Raw genomic sequence first — 20994 nt, 5'->3', positions numbered from 1 at the left:
TTCTAGCCCCATAAACAAATAATTGAACCAATTTTACCCACTAAAATCCTTTGAAATTTTTTAATGGAATCGACCTTATAAAGAGATAATGAAAAATTATTGGTTGACATCACAATCAACTTGAATTGTGTTATATTTGGTGGGTAGGCTTGCCCATTTTGTGACTAATAATTTAATTGACCACTTATTTTAATTACATAGATGGGTTGTTTTGAAGAGTCACAAAAGCTTATCGGATACCAAATTTTTAGAAGACAATGTGTATAATTAATGATGAAAATCTGTTAGTGGGTACTTAGTTGTAGGGTATTAACTATCAATGATGGGCTGGTATTAACTATCAATGGTGGGCTCGTGCTTGTTTCCCTAGTATTCGATATAATATAATGATAGTATCCAGTATTAACTATCAATGATAATACATTGCAGAGTCGTTTAATGTCATGACACAACACACGTAAAAGTTACCAGTTATAATACTATTGTGTTTTTATATTTCATTATGCAGAAATTGTTTTATACTCGATGCAACTTAGTAAGTTAGTATGGGTTAGTTGATCACTAAAGTGGATCTTTCTATGAGGGATATATCTATTTTGAGTGCACAAATAGGTATACATTTTATGTGTCTCATCATGTGATTGATTAATTTTGAATTAAAAATAAAATAATACTCAATTACGTGATAATACAAATAAGTATATACCTATTTATGTATTTAAAGTAGGTACATATAATATTGTTTATCTTTAAATGGGTCATTCAAGATTTGCATGCATTGCATTAATAACATTTTAAGGAAAAAAATTTTAGTATTTCAAATTGTAGTTTTTTATTATTCAAGTGTACAATATATCAAAATTAATATTTATTTTGCTTTTTCTTAATTTGTTCTTCTGTATCTAATATAGTATTATGTATGTACACATATTTTGTCTTCTAATACCATCAAGGGCCACAAGTTTAAGAAAAAAATTTACTACAAGAAGATAATACAAGCTGGTTAATGGAAAAAATAAGGCAGACCATAAGAAAGTAGCTGCCTAAATTGATCCACAGCTGCATGGGACATGACCTTTTTCAGTAACCAAAATTTGCAGTAAAAAATTGACCAAATTGATCCACAGCTGTAAGTTGCATTATCTCATTCTGGTAACCAAAATCTGCATTAGAAAATTGATCAAACTGATCCATAGCTGCTAGTGACATGACCTCATTTTGGATACTAAAATCCACAGTTGCTAGTGGCATGGCCTGACTCTGGTCACCATAATTTGCAGTAGAAAACTGATTAAACTGATCTTCAGTTGCAAGTGATATGACCTGACTCTGGTCACTATAATTTGCAGTCGAAAATTGATTAAACTGATCCACAGTTGCAAGTGATATGACCTCACTCTGATCACCAAAATTTGCAGTAGAAAGTTGATTAAACTGATTCACAGCTGCAAGTGGTTTGGCTTCACTGTGATCACCAAAACTTGCAGTAGAAAGTTGATCCACGTTTGCGGAAGAGTAAAATGGAAGTTCTTTGTTTTCATACTGACCAAACATGGCTTGTAAATTTTCAGACTCCTTTTGGTTAGAAAAATAATCATCGGGATCGGGGAGAGGTTTTGGCATTGCTCCAAATTCAACTTCCTGGTTAAGATAAATTGCATTAGAAGTTGAACCATTGTTGATTCCAACATTATCATTGCCATTGCAGAAACTATTGCCCCCAAATTGTTCCAGAAAATCATGATTGAAAACAGACTTGTTATCACAGTTCACAAGAATCTGATGAAGATGGGAAAATTCTGAAGCCAAAGCAGGGCTAATTTCATTACTGAAATTATTATCACTCTGAACAGAATTGTTGCCAGAATTTCCTGCAGCAAACGCCTTGGAAGACAACAACTCACTCAGTCTTCCCATTGCATTGTTTTTCAAATTCTCCATCTTTTCTTCAACAGCAAGCAGCTCATCAACAGACTCAAAATTTTTTTCCAGGTCTTCAAAATCCTTAAACAACCCGCCAATTATATTCTCTCCATTCTTGGGTTCTTGTTCAAGTTCTTTAATTTCATTACAGAGAGAAACACTTGACAATTTAACTTCATCACCCATAAGTGGAGGAACACGGTTGTAAAGAAAAGCGTCAAACACTGAATCAACAGAAGGGTGTCCAAAAGAGAAGATGTTTTGTTTCAAACAAGGCGAAGAGACCACTATGGCGATTTGAGCTCCTGAAATAATGCACAATTCTGCAGCTTTGTTGAACAACCCGTTACGCCTTTTGGAAAAAGTGACGGCTCTTTTGGCTCTTGTTTCACGTTTCTTCATTGGAATTTTTCTGGGTGGCGCCATTTTCTGTATTGAACCTCTTAACAAGTATTGAGAGTCGAAGCTAGTCTTTATGTAAGGTCTGAATCCTTACTGTTTAAGGAGTTAGTTGCCATTAATAATCAAACAGAATCTTGTTCATTAATGACATATATTTCAGAAGATCTTTCATCCGTTGTCAAAATAGGAAGGTTGATAATTTCAAAATTAACAAACTTAATAAAATAATAAATGATTTAAAGAAATGCCATAATCATTCACAGCAACAAAAGAAAAAGTTTTTTTTTTTTTTTCAGAATTCAACGATTTTGCATTTAATAATTTCGATAATTATTGAATCAAGAAAACCATTTAATGGTTCTCATAAATAATTTTATATGACAAGCGAGACGTGGGATCTCGGGATTGGGTCCAAGTTAAACACTGTCTTGTCTTTGACAATTATTTTTTTAGTAGTTCGGAAACCCCAAAACGACGCAGATTTCTGAGCTGAGAAACCGTTGCAGCTCCTACCTGAACTGGGAGATCACTCTGGTGAACTTTCCAAATTCTGAGTATGTAAAGATTTGAGTTTTAGCCTTTTATTTAAGTTAACTATCGAGTGAATTTATTAGTTAGGCAAATGGTGACTTATGGTAGAGTTATGATTTTTAGGTAGACAAGCTTACTTCTGTATCTGGGTATGTTTTGGTAGCTTGATCCACTGACATTTTGCTTGTATTTATGATATTTTGTGAGGGTTAATTTCTTCTTTGTTTGACTTGAGGATATATATTTTGCAGGACTTTGTTTACTTCCTTGATTTTAGTTTAGCCGAGGTTTGAAAGGGCATTTTGTGGTGTGCATGACCTTTGATTCTTGTGTTTATCGCAATTGGTCGAACATGGATGCTTTGTTATCAGAAAATGATCAAAATTGTGAAAACAAAGATGATCTGATTTGATGTCATGGATGTTCGACCTTACATGTTACCCCCTGAACTTTTTACTTGCAAAACACTGGTATCCTTAAAGCTGCAATCAGGATGACTGTCTGTGTCCCCAGTTTGATAGAATTTCCTTCCCTCACGGTCCTCCATGTTATAGGTAATGTAACTGAAGAAATCTCAGAGAGACTCTTTTTTTGCTGCCCGGTGCTGGAAGAGTTACTAATTGAAGGACACAAAGAAGATCATGTTGCCGTGAATTTTAATATTGTTGCTCCTGTTTTGAAGAAGCTAAATATATTTTTAGAATCACATATAGGAGACCAGATTGTTATTGATGCCCCTGAATGTAAATATATGTGCCTTCAGTTCACTGCTAAACTTGTGGTTAAGAGCCTAAGCTCTGTAATTGATGCCTATATTTGCCCTGGCAACTGCTTTGGCCATCCTGGTGGACACAAACCGGATTACTCAGAATATGTATTTTAGGCTTTTATAGAGATATCTCAAGTTCAGATTCTAGCTCTCTGCCATTACCATGCTTGTAAGTTTGCTCCAGCTCATTTAGTTTAATTCATGTTACGGGTTTTGGGTCTCATCCTTATATTTAAGATTCTTGATATTAAATTAGGAATTATTGATTATTTGTGTGATTCACCATAATCTCCATGATTTTGGTGAAGACTATTAGAATTGCTCTCCATCAGAATCTGTCCAGTTTCCTAATTTGATCGAGTTGTCTCTGAATGTTGAGCACTGTGAGGACCGGCGGTATTTCTCAACAACTCGCTCAATTCGTGGTCTCTTACCCTTCAAAGAGTGAGTTAGATAAGCTTCGTAAAGTTTTAGCAAAGTAAACTATGTCAACTTTAGTTGAGTATTTTCCTAAACTTTCTCTTTGATTCTTGAGTTAAATAGTTCTCTAGAATGCCTTCGGCAATCATGAAAGGGGCTACCATTGGTGCTCACCAGAAAGTCTGCCACATTTTTTGCTGTCAATCCTGGTGCACTTCTACTTCCAGGGGCTCAATATGAGGGAAGATGAGTTAAAAATGATTTCTCTTGAGCTCATTTACTCTCTATCTGTTCTTGTAGTTTCTTGTAAAAAAAGGCACAGTCCAACTCTAGTTCTTCTGAACTGATAGTATTCATATACTTTCTCCCGTTGATTTGTAAATGCAGTGATCAAATGTTAAGTCTTCATGGCACAGCTATGGAGTTTGTTGATTTCTATTGCGTTAGGTTTCTGGTACAGCATGAAGTTGAGCATAATGCATAATGATTTAAAACTCTTGAGTGACCATAAGTTTCTTCGATATTCAGGCATATAACATATCAAAATTAATAATACTTTGTTTTTTCTTTGTTCTTCTGTGTCTGATATCGTAACTTATATATATATATATATATACACGCACATCTTTTTTGTCTTCTAATAGCATTAAGGGTCACAAGTTCAGAAAAAAATTTACTACAACAAGATAATACAAGCTGGCTATTGGAAAAAATAAGGCAGACCAGAAGAAAGTAATTGCCCAAACTGATCCACAGCTGTAAGTGGCATCGCCTCTTTCTGGTAACCAAAATCTACAGTAGAAAATTGATCAAACTGATCCGTAGCTGTTAGTGGCATGTTCTCAGTCAAGTTACCAAAATTTGCAGTAGAAAATTAATCAAACTGATCCACATTTGCTAGTGGTATGGTCTCATTCTGAACACCAAAATTTGCAGTAAAAAATTGATTAAACTGATCCACAGTTGTAAGTGGTATAGTCTCACTCTGGTTACCGAAATTTGCAGTAGAAAATTGATTAAACTGAGCCACAGCTACTGGTGGCATGGCCTAACTCTAGTCACCAAAATTTTCTATAGCAAATGTCTCAGAAGGCAACTCACTCAATCTCACCATTGCATTGTTTTGCAAATTCTCCATCTTTTCTTCAACAGCAAGCAACTCATCAATAGACTCAAGATTTTTCTCAAGGTCTTCAAAATCCTTAACGCATGAATTATATTCTCTATATTCTTGGGTTCTTGCTCAAGTTCCTTAATTTTATTACAAAAAGAAACAGCTGACAATTTAACTTCCTCACCCATAGGTAAAGGAACTCAATTACAAATAAAAATGTCAAACATTGAATCAATTGAAGAAAGTCCAGAAGAGAAAATGTTTTGTTTCGAACAAAGTGAAGAAACCACCATGACGATTCAAGCTCCTGAAAGAATGCACAATTTTCCAACTTTATTGAACAATCCGTAATGCCTTTTAGAGAAAGTGACGGCTCGAGTTTCCCATTTCTTCATTGGAATTTTTCTGGTTGGAGCCATCTTCAACAATCAAACTTATTTATTTGAATCCAAATTGTTGAAGGAGTTGAAGTTGTCATTAATAATCAAGGAAAACCTTGTTCATTAATGACAAATATTAAGGAAATATTTTGTGTTGTCAAAATAGGAAGGTTATTAATAACAAAAATTAATGAACTTAATTAAATTATTGGGCTAAATTGTGCTGTCAAAATAGTTCAAGGAGTTGAAGTTACTATTAATCAAGGAGAATCTTGTTCATTAATGGCAAGTATTACAAGAAATCTTTCATGTGTTGCCAAAATAGGAAGGTTAATAATTTCAAAACTAACAAACTTAAAAGATCACGGTCACTTAGACGATATTGAACAAGATAATGATTCTCTTAGTCTGATTTTTTTCAATAGGTCATTAACATTAACATGGCTATACAAACTTGGAGCTATAAGAGATACTGATTCAAACTATAGATGCTTTGTTCTATTCAGTTCATCCACCATATCAGTGTTCATAGTTCTATCAGAAAGGACTATTAGCTGCACACCAAATCAAGGCCCTATGTACAGAGTAACTGAACATCATGAGCTAACAGTAGTGCTAATCAAGTTCCAAATTTTAACACTGTAAACTTAGGATTAATCTTGAACCTTTTCGTGCACTCTAAATGTCAAAGACAGTTTCCTAGAACATCCAAAAGTCTCAGTTAGTAGAACCCAGAAGAGGTCTGTCGAATGAGGATCGACCACCAAGGAGCTGCAGCCAGACTTTCAAAATCAAGCTGAGATTTCTCAATATCCTGGTTACAAAGATCCAAATTTGATTTCACTTCAGTAATCTTCATATCATTTTCCTGCTTAAGTAACATAATCTTTCTCTTCTTTTCTTCTAACAACATCATTTCCTCGACAACTTTAGCAAACTCTGCATCGATTTTCATTTGCTCACAAATGCATTCTAAGATCTGATGTTGAAATTCTTTCAATGCCTCTTGAAGCTGTTCTTGCCTATCTTTCACTAACTGCAACTCAGTGAGACGTTTCTGTATGGGCTGAACGTCAAAGCCATGCAATGCTAAGTCCTAAAGAGTTTCAGAAATGCCATCAAAGATACTTTTTGGGTCCTTGACTTGTAAATCAGAAGTCTGCTTTACCACTTTGGCAAAAGTTATCATGTAACCAAATGCTAATCCATCACGATACATCTCTCTGCATTGTTTTAAAGGATGGAAGTGAGGCTTCTGCAGCATTGTTTCCAATACTTCTAGATACTTGATAAAAATTTTCCACATTGATGAAGTCTCCATAAAAGGGAGGCCCTGATTCTCATCTTGCATTCTATCACTCACTGATATGTTTGCAGCAAATTCCTTTGCATATTCAATCAGCCTTCACCCTTATTCCACTGGTTCTGGTTGACAGTCCTACCACAGAGAAATCCTGAAACAAAACCAAAAAATCAAGCCAACTATAACAAGTGGGACTAGATTAAAACTTACATCAGCTTACGTGAGTCAATCACAATTTTTCGACTGCATAACCCATCAAACCACATTGATAAAGGTTTTGCAACAGTATCCATATTACCTGGTAATTCGACATTGACCACCTCAGCTTTTCTCGTGCTGTAACCTGTATCATAAGTGTTAGCTGCTTTTTCTGCTGATGCATCTCCAGAACCTACAAATCCATCAAAGGAGTTAATATCCAATCGAGAAAAGTCCACACAAAAGAGAAAAATAGAACATATGCTAAACAAAGGATAAGAAACCAAGGCCCAATAATTTTATTTCAGTATGTCCTCCACTCAAAGAAAATGGAATGCTTGGCTTTTGATTCAGATTAGCACATCATCTAAGATGTGCAACATCAGAACTCATCTTATCTTTCCTTTCATGGTAATCATTCTCAAGATGTGTCAAGCCTCTCACAAATATTGATTTTTATGAGAAAGGAAATGGCATTTCATTTGATTAATTACAACAGTTTTTATACCACATTTGCAGTTAATTGTGAAAATGTTGCCCAATAGGTGTGGAAACATGTAAACAAACTAGTGGACTGCTGTAGCTGTTATTTGAAGATGTTTCGCAAAAGATGCAATAAACATGTTCAACTAGTAATTTAACAACACCCAGTGTTTAAGTCTGACATTACTAAAAAGGAAGAAAAGTAGAAGATCAATCATTAACATTTTTCTTCTTTAGTATTATTTTCTACAGCAAATGCTAGTCAAGTTTGTTGCCGAATGCTGGTTCAACTTTTAGATATGGCAATTTTTTCCCCCAGTGATAATGCACCATGATTTCGTAGCCATTTTAGTTTGCTTTATGGTTTATTCAAGACCTGCTTTGAAGTAGAATAAACTCCCATACCTGTAGTCTCTCCAGTGACTTTAAAAGATTCAACACCATTAACAGCACAATCCTGTGAGTCCATTTTATTAACAGCTACTCCAGCTCCATCACACTTCTTATCTAAAAAATCATATTACTTCTTTATGCACAAGAAAATATAAATCCGAAGACATAATTGTAGCTCAAGTTATCCTGCACCATTAACACCTTTGGAGTGCCATATTTTTAGGTGATTCAACATCTATAATCACTGGATACTTCAAAGCCATTTTATCAATATAACATTTATTAAATAAACATAAATTAAAACCCTAATTCTTAGTTAACCTCATTGTTTTACTCAATGTGTCTGAAACATGATTGAGCATTTATACTACCATATGGTATTCAATAACTACAATGAAGAGCAACACAGTAGAGAACGCTTAAAAAGAAAACAGAGGGAAATAGACTTCACACCTAAAAAGTTATCAGCTTCATGAATCTTCCTTTCATTTTTTGCACAAAATCAGAAAAAAGATGGCACCGTTGTGATACAACCAGATGAATTGCATAAAACGAAAACTGAACTGCGAGTGGGAGAACTGATTTTCAGAAAGGTGATACGATATCAGAGAAAACAGAGAAATTGGAATTCAGGGAGAGAGCTTGATTAACATCACACGATAGAGTTTCTAAAACCGAAAGAATTAACGTCACCGTTTTTATCCGTATTGCAAATTCGAATTTCGAGCTCAAACAAAACGACAGCGTTAAACTGATTCCTTTGCGTCAAACGACAGCGTATTCTCATGCCATTTCAGATTACTTCAATTCCTTTTCCCGCTCTTATCTGTTTCAGCTTGTGTTCAGATTGTATCAGTTTGACTCAGAACTCAAAAAAAATCACCCACCATAATCACAAATCAACTTCATTTATAAACTTCACCAATAAAAAGTCACCAGCTTTACGATTTTCCCTTACATTTTCTGCATAAGATTTTTAAAAGATGGCACCTTTGACTCAAAACTCAACCAAATCATCCACCATACTCATGAAAACAGAAGCTTTATGCTACCGGCCTCCATGAAACCCGACAAAACAAACTTAAAGAACTTGAATACCTTCAAATGGTGATGAGCACCTGCTATTGGGGTCGAACCCATTTACCTCCTTGCTCCTTCCCAATCCCAGGGAGGCCTTAACACATAACGCTTAAAATGAAGCAACTCAGGTGGATTCTCAAAGTGCAGAAAGTAAATATTTGACTCCTGGTTTACTTTCACAACAACACTAATCCACCATCCATCAGGATACATCGCATCAACAACATCTTTGGCTTGAAGGTCATGATCATCGTTTGGATTCAAAGACCTCACAAAAGGGGACTCAACGCATTCAGTTAATGCCTTCTGACAGCTTTTTATCACAAAGCAAAGATTAGTATTCTGCATGGAAAAATCAATCCTTTTGTTGGAAGGAGTCAACGGTGGTAGTGGTGGTGGTTCCAATACTTTGGCCTCGTACCAAGCACCATTAAACCCGTCTGAATCACTGCTCACTTCCACTAAAGAGCCTTTTTTGTAGATGATTATTGTGAAGTGGAAAATTAACAGTGTATTCAAATGCATAAGTGAAGCATTAACTATTTGTTCATCACTACGAAATTATGTCATTCTGCAGTAAATATGTCAGATTTTTGGTGTTTTATCACAGTGAGTGCATCTAAAGTCCACTGCGGTATCTTAATTCTTCGTTTTTACTTAGTGGGTTTTGATTGTTTTGTTATTTTATCATTGTGTTATACTGTGTTTTCATCTGTGCTATGTTAAGTAATGTAGGACAGTCAACAAACACTAGTGAGTGAGCTCAAACGTGTTGGCTAATTCAGCATAAATTCTATGCCTAAGTGTCACAACTTAATAAATTTGCATTCAATGTAACTTCCTGTGGGCCTTAATTGGCCGTTGCTCATATACCCAAACCCAAATTCACTACCCAGCCAGCCCCTTAAGGCCCAAAGACTATTTCCCACCCAAGGTTTGGTGCAAACTCACTTTTTTATTCACCAAATCTTTTTGTTAAATCTGTTAATATTTGAGATAAAATTGGTATTTAATAAAAATATTTATAAAACTATAAATACATTACTTTTAGGGCATAAATTTTAAAAACTAATATTTTATCTCACTAGAATTAAAAATTAATAATTTTACCTCATTTTTCTTTACTCAAAGTTTGAAAAATCAATATTTCCCTTTTGGAGTTTTTACAACAATTGCTAGTTATTAGAGATGATGACAACAATGATACTCTCCTTCCCTCCCAACATCTCTCTTAGTCATGGTCTATTACCAACTATCATTGACTATCACCTGCATTGAGAGATGAAGAGATCTCGATTTTTTTGTTGTAATGTTTTGTGACAAAGAGATTTGGGTCTCTTTATGCGTTAGTCGATGACGATCAATGATGGTCAAAAATAGACAGTGACTGAGAGAGAAGTTGGGAGAGAGAGAGAATATCATTGTTGTCGTCATCTCCGATCACCAATAGTTACAAAAAAAAAATCCTAAAGGAGAAATATTGAATTTTCAAATTTTGGATAAGAAAAGGTGAGGTAAAATTGTTAGTTTTTAACCCTGATGAGATAAAATATGATGAATTTATAGTTTTTAAAATATTTTAATTAAATAATGATTTTATCTTTGATAGTAACAATAAAATTTAACAGAAATGTAGACATTTAGATGTTTAAAACTTACTGTATGAAAAAGTGAGTTTCCACCAAACCTTGGGTAGGAAATAGTCGTTTGGCCGCCCCTTAATTTTGTATTTCTTTACTCATGTCCATTTTTAATTCCTTTATTTTTAGGAGTGTATATAATTTGATTTAAATAATAAAACCAAACCAAACCACTTAAAAATTATGGTTTGGTTTGATTTGGTTTATAAAATGGTTTGATTTGGATTGAAATTTTTTAAATCGTTTTTCAGTTCGGATTATAGTTTGAGTAATTTTTAAACCGTAAACCGTATTTAAAATATATATATGTTTGACAAAATTTTCTAAAAAACAAATTAAGTGTACAACTTGTTTTTTCATATTTATTTTGTTATTTTCTGTATATGTATATTGTACATATATTTTATATTTATTTTACACGTGTATATTATTATTTAAAAAATTATAATTCAACTAATTTTATTAAATTATTTATATATATAATTTTAAAATATTCGAACTATAATAGTCAAATTGTGTATTATATAATATATCAAAAACTCAATTTATCATATCATATATCATATTGTATGATACATTTTTTAAAAATTAAAAAAATAAATTACTAATAAAATATTATAATTGAGACCTTATCATTTTAAAAAATGTCACAAATACCTTTAATATTTTAAAATTTTTCATATACACCACTAATTCATTCATTTTCTCTAAAAAGGTGTATTAATTCGTATAAGAAATATGTATCATATCGTAAGATACGTATTGTATTATATCGTAAGATACGTATTATATCATATAATACGTTTATTGTATTATATTAATTTGATATACCTTATGATATATATCATTTTCTATCTGTATTATATCATCTCGTATATCGTATGATATTGATAATTATAATTCAAGTTATAATTCAAATCGAATCAAACCTATTTTTTCAATTTAATTTAATTTGGTTTAAAATTTTTTAAAATTATTTTTTTAGTTTAGTTTAAACATTCTCTCAATCCACATTAAATTGGGTCGTATGCACCCCTAATTATTTTACAGGGACGTGGCATTGAATTATTAGCTCTTTTGTTTTAGACTGCTCTTAGCACGTGTAGGAGATTTGAACACACTTTCGTGCAATAACCGAAACAAAATACCAACCGCTACTTAACAGCCGTCTTCCAGAAACAGTGGCTCCAGGGAGATGAGCCGAGGCAACAAAACTGAAAACTTTTTTCTTGGATTAATGAAAAAAAACTGAGAAAAGAGTGGTGGCTTGTGGGTTTAAGGCTTTGTGTGCCCTGAAGGCTAAAAAGGTAGTCGAAATTATGGGTGAAATTGTGATAAAAAGTGAAGATTATAGTTTGCTTAAGGATCTCACAGTGAAATTTGAAGCACAAGAAGAGGGTTTCACTTTTTGTTTCTGGGTTTATCTCCTCAAGACTTGCACATTTCCTGCTCCACTCATTAGTCAGGTTTTAAAAGTCTTAGCTATTGTGTTTCTTGCTTTTTTGTTGAAAAACCCCATTTGTTTTTTTTTTTTTTGTGTTTAAGTTGTTTTTTGTGGATATGTGGGTGTTCGATGTTGATTTCTTGTTGTTTGAACATGATTTTTAGGGATTCGATATGTTTCAGAAATTTCCCCTTCTTGTTTTCCGCTTTGATATTTGTTTTGGTTTGTTCCAGTTTACACTCAGTCGTGTTTTGGTTGGTTTTTCTGGAATTTTACAGCTTAAATGTTTGGTTCAAGGTTGTTATATTTTCATCAGTTGTAGTTGGAAATGAAAATTTTTCTCTTTTCTTAGAAATTAAATGTGCTTTTAAGTGACTCAGGTTATGAGTTGGAAAATATGTTTTTGATGCGTGTTTTGTGATCTTAAATCTTATTTTGTGGAATTTCATATTTTTGCTGCAATTTTTTAAGAATTTGAAGATATTCTGATCCAGTATGTTTGTTCTTTTTATGACAGTCTTTTTGTTGTTTGATTCTTGTGTTTTCTTTTGACTAGTCTTTGAATCAATATAAGAAATATTATTTTCTATAAGTGAGCTTTGATGCTGGGAATTTATACTTATGAGTTCGTTCATGAAGTGAATGTGCTGGTTTATTTTTCTATTTCGTAGGGTGCATCGAATATTGAACATGATAACCTAAGGCACTTTTAATTCCAGTACTGATTAATGACATACTTTTACAATGCACTATGAAACTGTTATCTTTGATCTTTTATTTCTTCTTTGAATGCAATAAAAGTTTGATTAAATTATATTTTCTATGCAGGTGGATATTTCTGGCAGTGCTCCCTTTCTAGTGCTAAACGAGAAGAAAATATTGAAGCTTTTTCCTTTGACTTCATTAGACCATGAAGCACTTGATCCTGAAAATTCTACTCTGTTGACAGAAGTTCCCCATGCATCTATGGAGACTGAATTTCCTTCTGAAAAATGGGTTCATGTTGGATGCAAGGTATGTTTCAAACAGATAACAAAGTAATTTAACTGGATTCAGGTTTTTATGCCACTCATCTATATAATCATCTTCTGTTAACTTTTCAAAGACAATGTTGCTCAGTCCAGTCCTTTCACAATGGAAGTATGTCGCTGATCTTTTAGAAGAAATTGAATTGTTGGGAGTAATCTGGTTGATACTTAAATGGATTTCAATCTGAAATTTGACCGAGATGGTTATGAGATGTTGGTAGACACATTCTCAGATCAACTAGATATAAAATTTGTTTTTGCAGTTAGTCACTTTCTGTGGAATCCGGAAGTAGAATATTGTGATACCTTATTTTGTCCACTTAAGAGCGAATAATTTTCTAGTGTACTTGATATAGTTGATATTACTAATGCAAATTGGCTGGACAATGTGTGTATGGAAGGCCAATTTCTGGTTTCGGTACTTTTTGCTGGTTGAAATCTTGCTGATATAGGAAGAAACATTGTGTGGTGGCTAGATTAAGTGTTAAAGCTTAGTACATGAATGTAGTGCTTCTTGTGAGATGTTATGGATAAAGTTTATGTAAGAAATGACTTCTTCATGCCATATGCCAAGCTAGCAGTGAGTCCCTTTTTTTCACTGTTGAGAAATTTTGGTCCAATTCTTTATAGTGTCTTTTATATTTGAATCTTTGTTTTCTTCAATATTACATCAGCATTTATTACATATTCCTTTGTACCCTGATTAAATGTATTTTTTTTCTACGCATTCTTTAGCATTTTGGCTTCATCTTATTGTTAAACTTGGTGATTCTGATGCTCATTGTTATTTTTTGGATTTATTATATTCTTAAAATTCTAATATGTTGATGTGCCTTTGTTAGGTCTCTGTTGATTCTGTTCTACTTCATATTGATGGGGGAATTGTGGCCGAGCAGCCTCTATCTTCATTTTTCTGTGAAGATTCAATGTCAAATTCTTTGAAGAGGATAACGTTGGTTGGTAGTGATGTGCAAGGTTTTGTCCACCATGCAAAAGTCTTGCCTCTAAACTTTTCTGTCAGTGAACACCATGCTAAGGTGCAGTGAAGTTCTAGTTTCTGTTTCTTGAAAATTTCTTGTTGTCTCATTTATGTGCCAGCTATTTTTGTTTCTTATTTCACATATATATGTTTATTATAGGACCCACCTTTGCAATTATCTATTGATAATTCATCTGCCTCTGAGATTGAAGAAGATAGCGATGGTGTTTGGAGCATTGTCGGTGGCAAGGTTAGACACTTGGAAGGCCATTAACATTGTGCATTTTCTAGTGGATCACGTATCAATTTATTGGATTGAGATGGGTTATGAGATATTACTGCAGAACATGATGTTCTGGAAGTTATAGCTTATGTAATTATGATCAGATAATACCATTTTGAGATTTTTTCTAATGCATTCACCATTTTTCAGGCATCTTGCCGCAGGATCTTTTCTGTGGATGTTCAATTATTAAATGCATTTGGAGAGCCTGTAAACAAGGAACTTGAGGTTTATATCTCTAGCTTTTGCTTACTAAATAATTTGTCACCTGTTGCTTGTTTGTTTCTGGTTGTTTTAATATTTATGTTTCAAGTTGGCTGTTGAAACAGGTTATCGCTTCACTTTTGTATGCTGACAATGGTGGCCCTGTAGAGAAGACAAGTGATGGAGAAGCTCCCCTTTTGACAAGTTATGATGGAATTGAATATGCGTCTTGTGATAGACCTAGTAAAATGTTGCATGGGTTTGCTTCCTTTAAGCTGAAGATATCTCAGGTAAAATATCAGATATCAAAATTTAGGTTGTGGTTTTTATAGGAAAAAAATCACCTTTTCTTGTAGCACTTTTGGTATGGTGACATTTGGGATACTGTTCACATCTTGATATGGAAGTTTACTAAGATCTTGCTCTAGTGCATGTCAGACTAAGTTGTCATTCAGTGACTTCCACTAAAATATCCTTTTTACATTAAATATATTCATCTTCTTTTTGAACTCAAAATATGGTTTCATATGGCTATCCTGGTTGAAGTGATCGTAACATAGAAATGCAAGGTAGGAAGCTGCAATGATTGACCTCTTTCACATGCAGCTTGTGGTCTGATGCAGTTTGGAAGTGTTTCTTATGATCTTTTACCCCTGTATATGTATTTAGTGCTGTAATGTTTTATTTAGATGTAACATCCAGGATGAACCTACTTCTTGTGGAACAAATACTTAATAGTGGTTTTTATCATTGTGATCTGTTGTGGCTACTTTGTTTGGCTTGTATTCCCATGGCTGAAACCATTGGTGCCTTTTGTAGTTCACTGCATTCCAACTTTGGATCTAAATGAAGTAGGGATGAATGTTAACTTCTTTGTGATATACTTTCTTAGCAAAGTTGAAGTGATTGTAGTAGTTTGACATCGCACTACTAGTCTTTTTTCTTTCTGTTTTTGGTTTTCTATATTCATGACAGTCTGTAGTCTTTATATATTTGTGGATTTATTGGGGGTTATCTACAATGACCTCTTACTTTATATTAATCCTTACAGTTTAATCTGTGAAGATTGCACATGCTTAGAGTGCCTCAACATTGTGACTGACAATTTGACAATTTGATGGGTTCTAATTATGATATATTGTTGTTACCTGTGCCATTACTTTTTGGAATTGATAATTTGAACTTATTTTATCATTAAGAATTTGCCAATTCATTGCTTTTCTCCTGTTTCAGCTTTCATCCAAGTGCGACAACAGGTTGTTCCGTATTAGGTTTGAAGTACCAAAAGTTGCTGGGTATCCTTTCCTGGAGGCTCTCTCCCATCCAATTCGTTGTATCTCAAGAAATCGTACTATACGCACATTCACTATGATAAACAAAAAAACCTCAGCTACTATCCATCTACTTGATGGATCTCAATCATGCGGATTTGATGATGGATCTGCAGAATTTCAACACAATACTGTACGTGAAGCAAAACCTAGTCCATCTTCAAAGCGGGTGAGGTTGGAACAAGAAAATATATCCGTCATGGAGCAACCTGAAGGGGAATGCAACTCTCATCCCTGGACCGCTAATAAGGTATTTCATGAATTTTCTTGAATTATCTTTATTCATAATATTTTAAAGATACAGAATAACCAAATTTTCTATTTGAACCGCATTGAGATATTGGGTATGGATGGTGGCTATTGACCTTTTTCTTGAAACATAACTTGTATGATTATCGTACATGTACATGGTTTCTTCATTGAAGAACCACATGGTTCAAGAAATACTTTTCCTTTTCTAGTCTGCTTCTGTATTTAATGAGTATACTCTAGTTATGATTTCAAATATTTTACATGCTACATTTGGCCTGCCAATTAATTAGTTTTTGTCCCTTCTCATTTCCCATACACTTTGGAGATTAGACTAATTGGAAAAGTGAGAGCCAAATATACACACATGCAACCAACTCTCACAACTGCAACTCCTTACCATAATAAATGATCATTGCCATCTACTAAAATATGTTTCACTATGTGCATCTGTGCAGACATTTCATGTTGTCTATATCTAGAAATAAAATTATGCTGTTATTTCTTTTATGATTGTAAGAGTCCTATTTGGACCTAATGTATACACTTCATGTGAGAGCCTCAGGGTCAATGTGATAGCAAGGGCAAAATTTTGTTCTTAGTTCTGGAGAGTGAAAGAACAATAATGTTGTGGAAATCATAATCACTATGACATTGTTCAAACACGATATTATAAATATTGCTGGCTACAATCAGTTTCAATAAATGACAAATTATTGCCGGTCACACCTTAGACCCTTCGTCGTCATGCTCCATCCTTAGGAGTTAGGAGCTATTTATTCCTTAAAAAGATTTTTTGAATATGGTGACTGTTTTTCTGTCTGATTTTCAGAATCTACTTGGTGATCTACATTTATGTTGACATTTAATCTTTTTGCTTATTGAGAAAATATTGATTCCAGTTCTCACAATTGTTAATTAGGCTGAGAATGCACTTGCAAAGAGTTCGAATGGGAGACATGAAAACTTTGTGGAAGCAGACAACTCCCCATCTGATTCAGAGAGCACTGGAGCAAGAAACTCATCTTTCAAGAGTATGCTAAGTAGTGGAGATTCAGTTTCGGACTTAACAATCTTTAAGTACTGCCTGGGAAACTTGGCTGAGAAATCTCGTGTGCTCAAGGAGATTGTAACCTCTTCTTCTGATGCTGAGGTGTTGGAGTTTGCACATCAAGTATCCATTTACTCCGGATGTTCTCACCACAGGTGATTTACAATGGTTCTTCATTCTTTGAGCGTCATCATATGATTGATCATGTTCCTGTTGAATCACTTAGTAGGCACATATTGAAACCCTGCTGATATGATTGCTATTTGTTGATCTTTGTAACGGAAAAAATATGCTACACAAAAATTAGTATCTTGAAATTAATTTATTTGCTTCATTGTTTGCTAGCTTTTTAGCTGAAAACCATAACCCTAATAATATATTAAAAGTTTTCAGCTGCGAATCACAACACAACCATAACCACAATTATGCTTCCATTTTCTCTAGTGCTGTATCTCTATTACTTTAAGAATGGAATGGAATAGGGCTTTCAATTTTTTCTTGGTTAGAGGGCATTTATATCTAATTTATTATTGTTTCCTTCTGTATGCCTAACTGTCTGTCAGAAAGGGAAGCTACTGGCTTGGTGTCCTCAATTGTGGGGATGATAACTGAACCAATTGCAATATTGCTGCATATATTTTTTCATCTGTCACATGTCAATGAATAACTCAGATTAAATCTTAGTCTTCTGCTTGTTATGTACCATGTAAGTTTGGTTCCTAATCCTATTTTGTAAGAGAGATATTTTTCCCCATCGTTCAGGTATCAAATAATCATTGCAAAGAAATTGATTGAAGAAGGAAGAAATGCTTGGAATTCAATCTCTCAAAACAACCATCATGTTCATTGGGGTAGTGCAATTTTCGAAATTGAGGAGCAATTCATGAAGATTTCATGCTGCAGTACTAGATCTCTCACACAACAGGTCCTCTCTCTCTCTCTCTCTCTCTCATTCTCTCTCACACGCACACTCTTGCACACTTAAGATAGCACAAATCTAGCAGTACTGTCTTTCTTAAATCTGAACACATTGCATGTAATTTTTCTATTCAATTTATAAGAAAATGATACATGTCTAGTTTGAGGTGCTACAATATTGCTGTTGTGGCATACATCTATTTAAACCATATAATTACAACATGACGATTTTAGATCATTTCAGTTATATTTTTGCTTGACTGTTATTAGATTTTTTTTTAAAAAAGATTTTTAATGTATAAATTTGTGAATAGCATTCTTTTGCTTAGATCAACAGTTGTCTGTGACTATGAAAACTCTGAAAACTATGGTCTTTCTTAATGTTTCAGGACTTTGAGCTTCTGAGGAGAATTGCTGGATGTGGAGATTATATGGCCCAGGAAAACTTTGAGAAGCTGTGGTGTTGGTTATACCCTGTTGCTTTTACATTATCTCGAGATTGGATAAATACCACATGGAAGTCCACATCCCCCAAGTGGATAGAAGGCTTTATTACAAAGGAAGAAGCTGAGTATTCACTTCAGGGCCCGAGGGGCCTTCAGGACCCTGGAACATTTATCCTCCGGTTTCCCACTTCAAGAAGCTGGCCCCATCCTGATGCAGGAAGCTTAATTGTGACATATGTTGGCACTGATTACAGCATCCATCACAGGCAGGTTTCTGTTGATTATATTTACAGGTATATACTTCATTTGGTTCTTCCTCTTCTTTCAAAACTACATTTTAAACTTATCTTACTTTAAAATCATTTAGCTAACTTCCACTTCATTAACATGCCTTGATTCTCTTGAATTTGAACTGTGTATAAGTGGGACAGCAGGATATCTTACTATGAAATGGTGATTATACAGGAACTTTTAGGATCTGACTTGTTAGGATAACATGCTAATTTGTTCAGGAAAAACATAAATATAGGGAGGGAAATCATAGGATGGTCTGGTATCTATTATATTTGTTAATTCAATTATTTTATAGGTCTTTATCAACAGTGTGTAATGCCCTGATAGGTTTTTGGTTGTCCGACAGTGAGAAGAGGTCTTGCCTTGCTTCAAATAGTAATGTTAAATTTGCAGAAGAATATTTAATTGGTTGTATATTCCAGTATAGATGATTTTAAATGAAACTGACACAATTGCCCTTAAGATAGAAATTGTGATGATTAAATCACAATTTGAACAGTTGGATTAGCTTTGATTCAGCATGTGGCATGGTAATGGTTTTTCATGTCCGTGCACATGATAATATTTCTCAAAGATTTGAAATTACTTCCCTTTCCCATGCCTGTTTGCATTAAGTTTGCATCTTAATGGAGAATGGTAAGTTAATTTATGTATTTGTTGGTTGCCTTTGCATGAAACATATTGGTGTTTTTGGGGTTAATTTCTATATCTTATGGTTATCTATTTATCTGATGAAAGGGAGAAGGATGTGAAACCTCTGCAAGAATTGCTATTGGCAGAGCCGGAGCTCTCTCGATGGGGAAGGCAAGATATATCTCAATACTTAATTCTCTTCTTTTGCATAACTAATATTGCCTTTCCCTAACATCATTCCTACAAACATGATAACGTGACAATGCCGTATCTAGGAAGTATAGCATGCTTATGTGTGTATTGGTTGTAGTAAAATTCCTTTATCATCTTATTAATGATTTCATTACATGGAAATGCAGGATCAGAAGAACTCACTACACCTGATTGACTTTTAGCATATCATATTCTCCTACTTGCAGTATTCCCAGCCATTATTTATTTGTTTACTTTGAACCATTCTGATATTTTGGGAGATAAGGAGGGTGTTATCTTTGTTGTATTTTTGTTCTTGCCTGTAATGTGTATATGATATATTCTCATTATCATTATATCAAGTTCTTAAGCACAGAAATGTCGCCACAACTCTCTCTCTCCAGGAAAACCTTAACTTGCTTGACAGAGTAAATGTTCTGATAATGTTACGGGGGTAAGCTAGCATTCTCCTCAGCGGTCGTCAACTGACCAGCATTAGTTAATGGTCTTTACTAGAATGAAGATAAGTTGTTGAGTAGTAATAGCTTAACACCTGCACTTGCTGGTGATTAGAAGTTTGTCCTATGTTACTCTTGTGGTCTTTATAAATTAACTGTTCTTTTACCCAAATATGAAATACAGATGGCTAACATGCTATGGCAGGGTAAGATTTGAATCGAGTTTTTTTTAATTCGTTTTGAATAAATCTGAAATAAATTTGACTCAAACAAAATTGAACACAGGTTCAAGCCTGAGCACCCAATTAGACAAATTGGGGTATATATAACATTCTGATATCATATATATATATGTTTATAGAGTAATACTATGTGTATCTATTTTGGGTACATAAATATATACACACTCATATGTGTCATCATATGATTGGTTATTGTTTTATTCTTAATTCAAAATCATGCAATCACATGATGACACATATAAATGTGTACATATTTGTGTACTTAAAATAGGTACACATAGTTTTATGATATATATATATATATATATATATATATATATATATATATATATATATATATATATATATATATATATATATATATGTATCATGACTCAAGTTATCTTCTTGAATTTTAAATTTTTGTGGCGCCAAAAATCCCTTTTTATTTATTGGCATTATTTAATTAGAGAATAATCCAACGGCGGAAGCACAATTATATGTCAACATAACGAGGCGCCTGGCCTGCCTTTTCACCTCTGTCTTGTTCGTCTCTTGTTAACGGCTCTCCACTGTCTGAATCTAGCCGTTACCACTCCCTTTCCCCCTCCCTTTAAATTCCCCTTT

At 33.8% G+C, this 20994-nt stretch overlaps 1 protein-coding gene and 1 pseudogene across 1 annotated transcript; one reads left to right on the top strand and one right to left on the bottom strand.

The window, feature by feature from the left end:
* Nucleotides 1-5967: 5967 nt before the first annotated feature.
* Nucleotides 5968-7233, bottom strand: LOC123207682 (annotated as a pseudogene).
* Nucleotides 7234-11795: 4562 nt separating this feature from the next.
* LOC123207679 (SH2 domain-containing protein B-like) lies at nt 11796-20078 on the top strand. The gene is made up of 12 exons (XM_044625148.1): nt 11796-12102; nt 12909-13094; nt 13951-14145; nt 14248-14337; nt 14521-14598; nt 14700-14864; nt 15808-16155; nt 17077-17360; nt 17968-18130; nt 18513-18862; nt 19602-19667; nt 19856-20078. The coding sequence occupies exons 1-12, from the start codon at nt 11956-11958 to the stop codon at nt 19878-19880; spliced, it is 2097 nt and encodes a 698-aa protein (XP_044481083.1). The 5' UTR covers nt 11796-11955; the 3' UTR covers nt 19881-20078.
* Nucleotides 20079-20994: the final 916 nt, after the last annotated feature.

The sequence above is a fragment of the Mangifera indica genome, unplaced genomic scaffold, assembly GCF_011075055.1.
Source record: "Mangifera indica cultivar Alphonso unplaced genomic scaffold, CATAS_Mindica_2.1 Un_0092, whole genome shotgun sequence".
NCBI lineage: Eukaryota > Viridiplantae > Streptophyta > Magnoliopsida > Sapindales > Anacardiaceae > Mangifera > Mangifera indica.
This window is presented reverse-complemented; position numbering and strand designations above follow the sequence as displayed.

Bases quoted from the DNA above. Each gene is read 5' to 3' on its own strand.
- LOC123207679 (XM_044625148.1), top strand. From the start codon at position 11,956: ATGGGTGAAATTGTGATAAAAAGTGAAGATTATAGTTTGCTTAAGGAT. The intron at 14,338-14,520 runs GTTAGACACTTG...ACCATTTTTCAG, and splicing joins GGAGCATTGTCGGTGGCAAG to GCATCTTGCCGCAGGATCTT. The intron at 14,599-14,699 runs GTTTATATCTCT...CTGTTGAAACAG, and splicing joins CTGTAAACAAGGAACTTGAG to GTTATCGCTTCACTTTTGTA.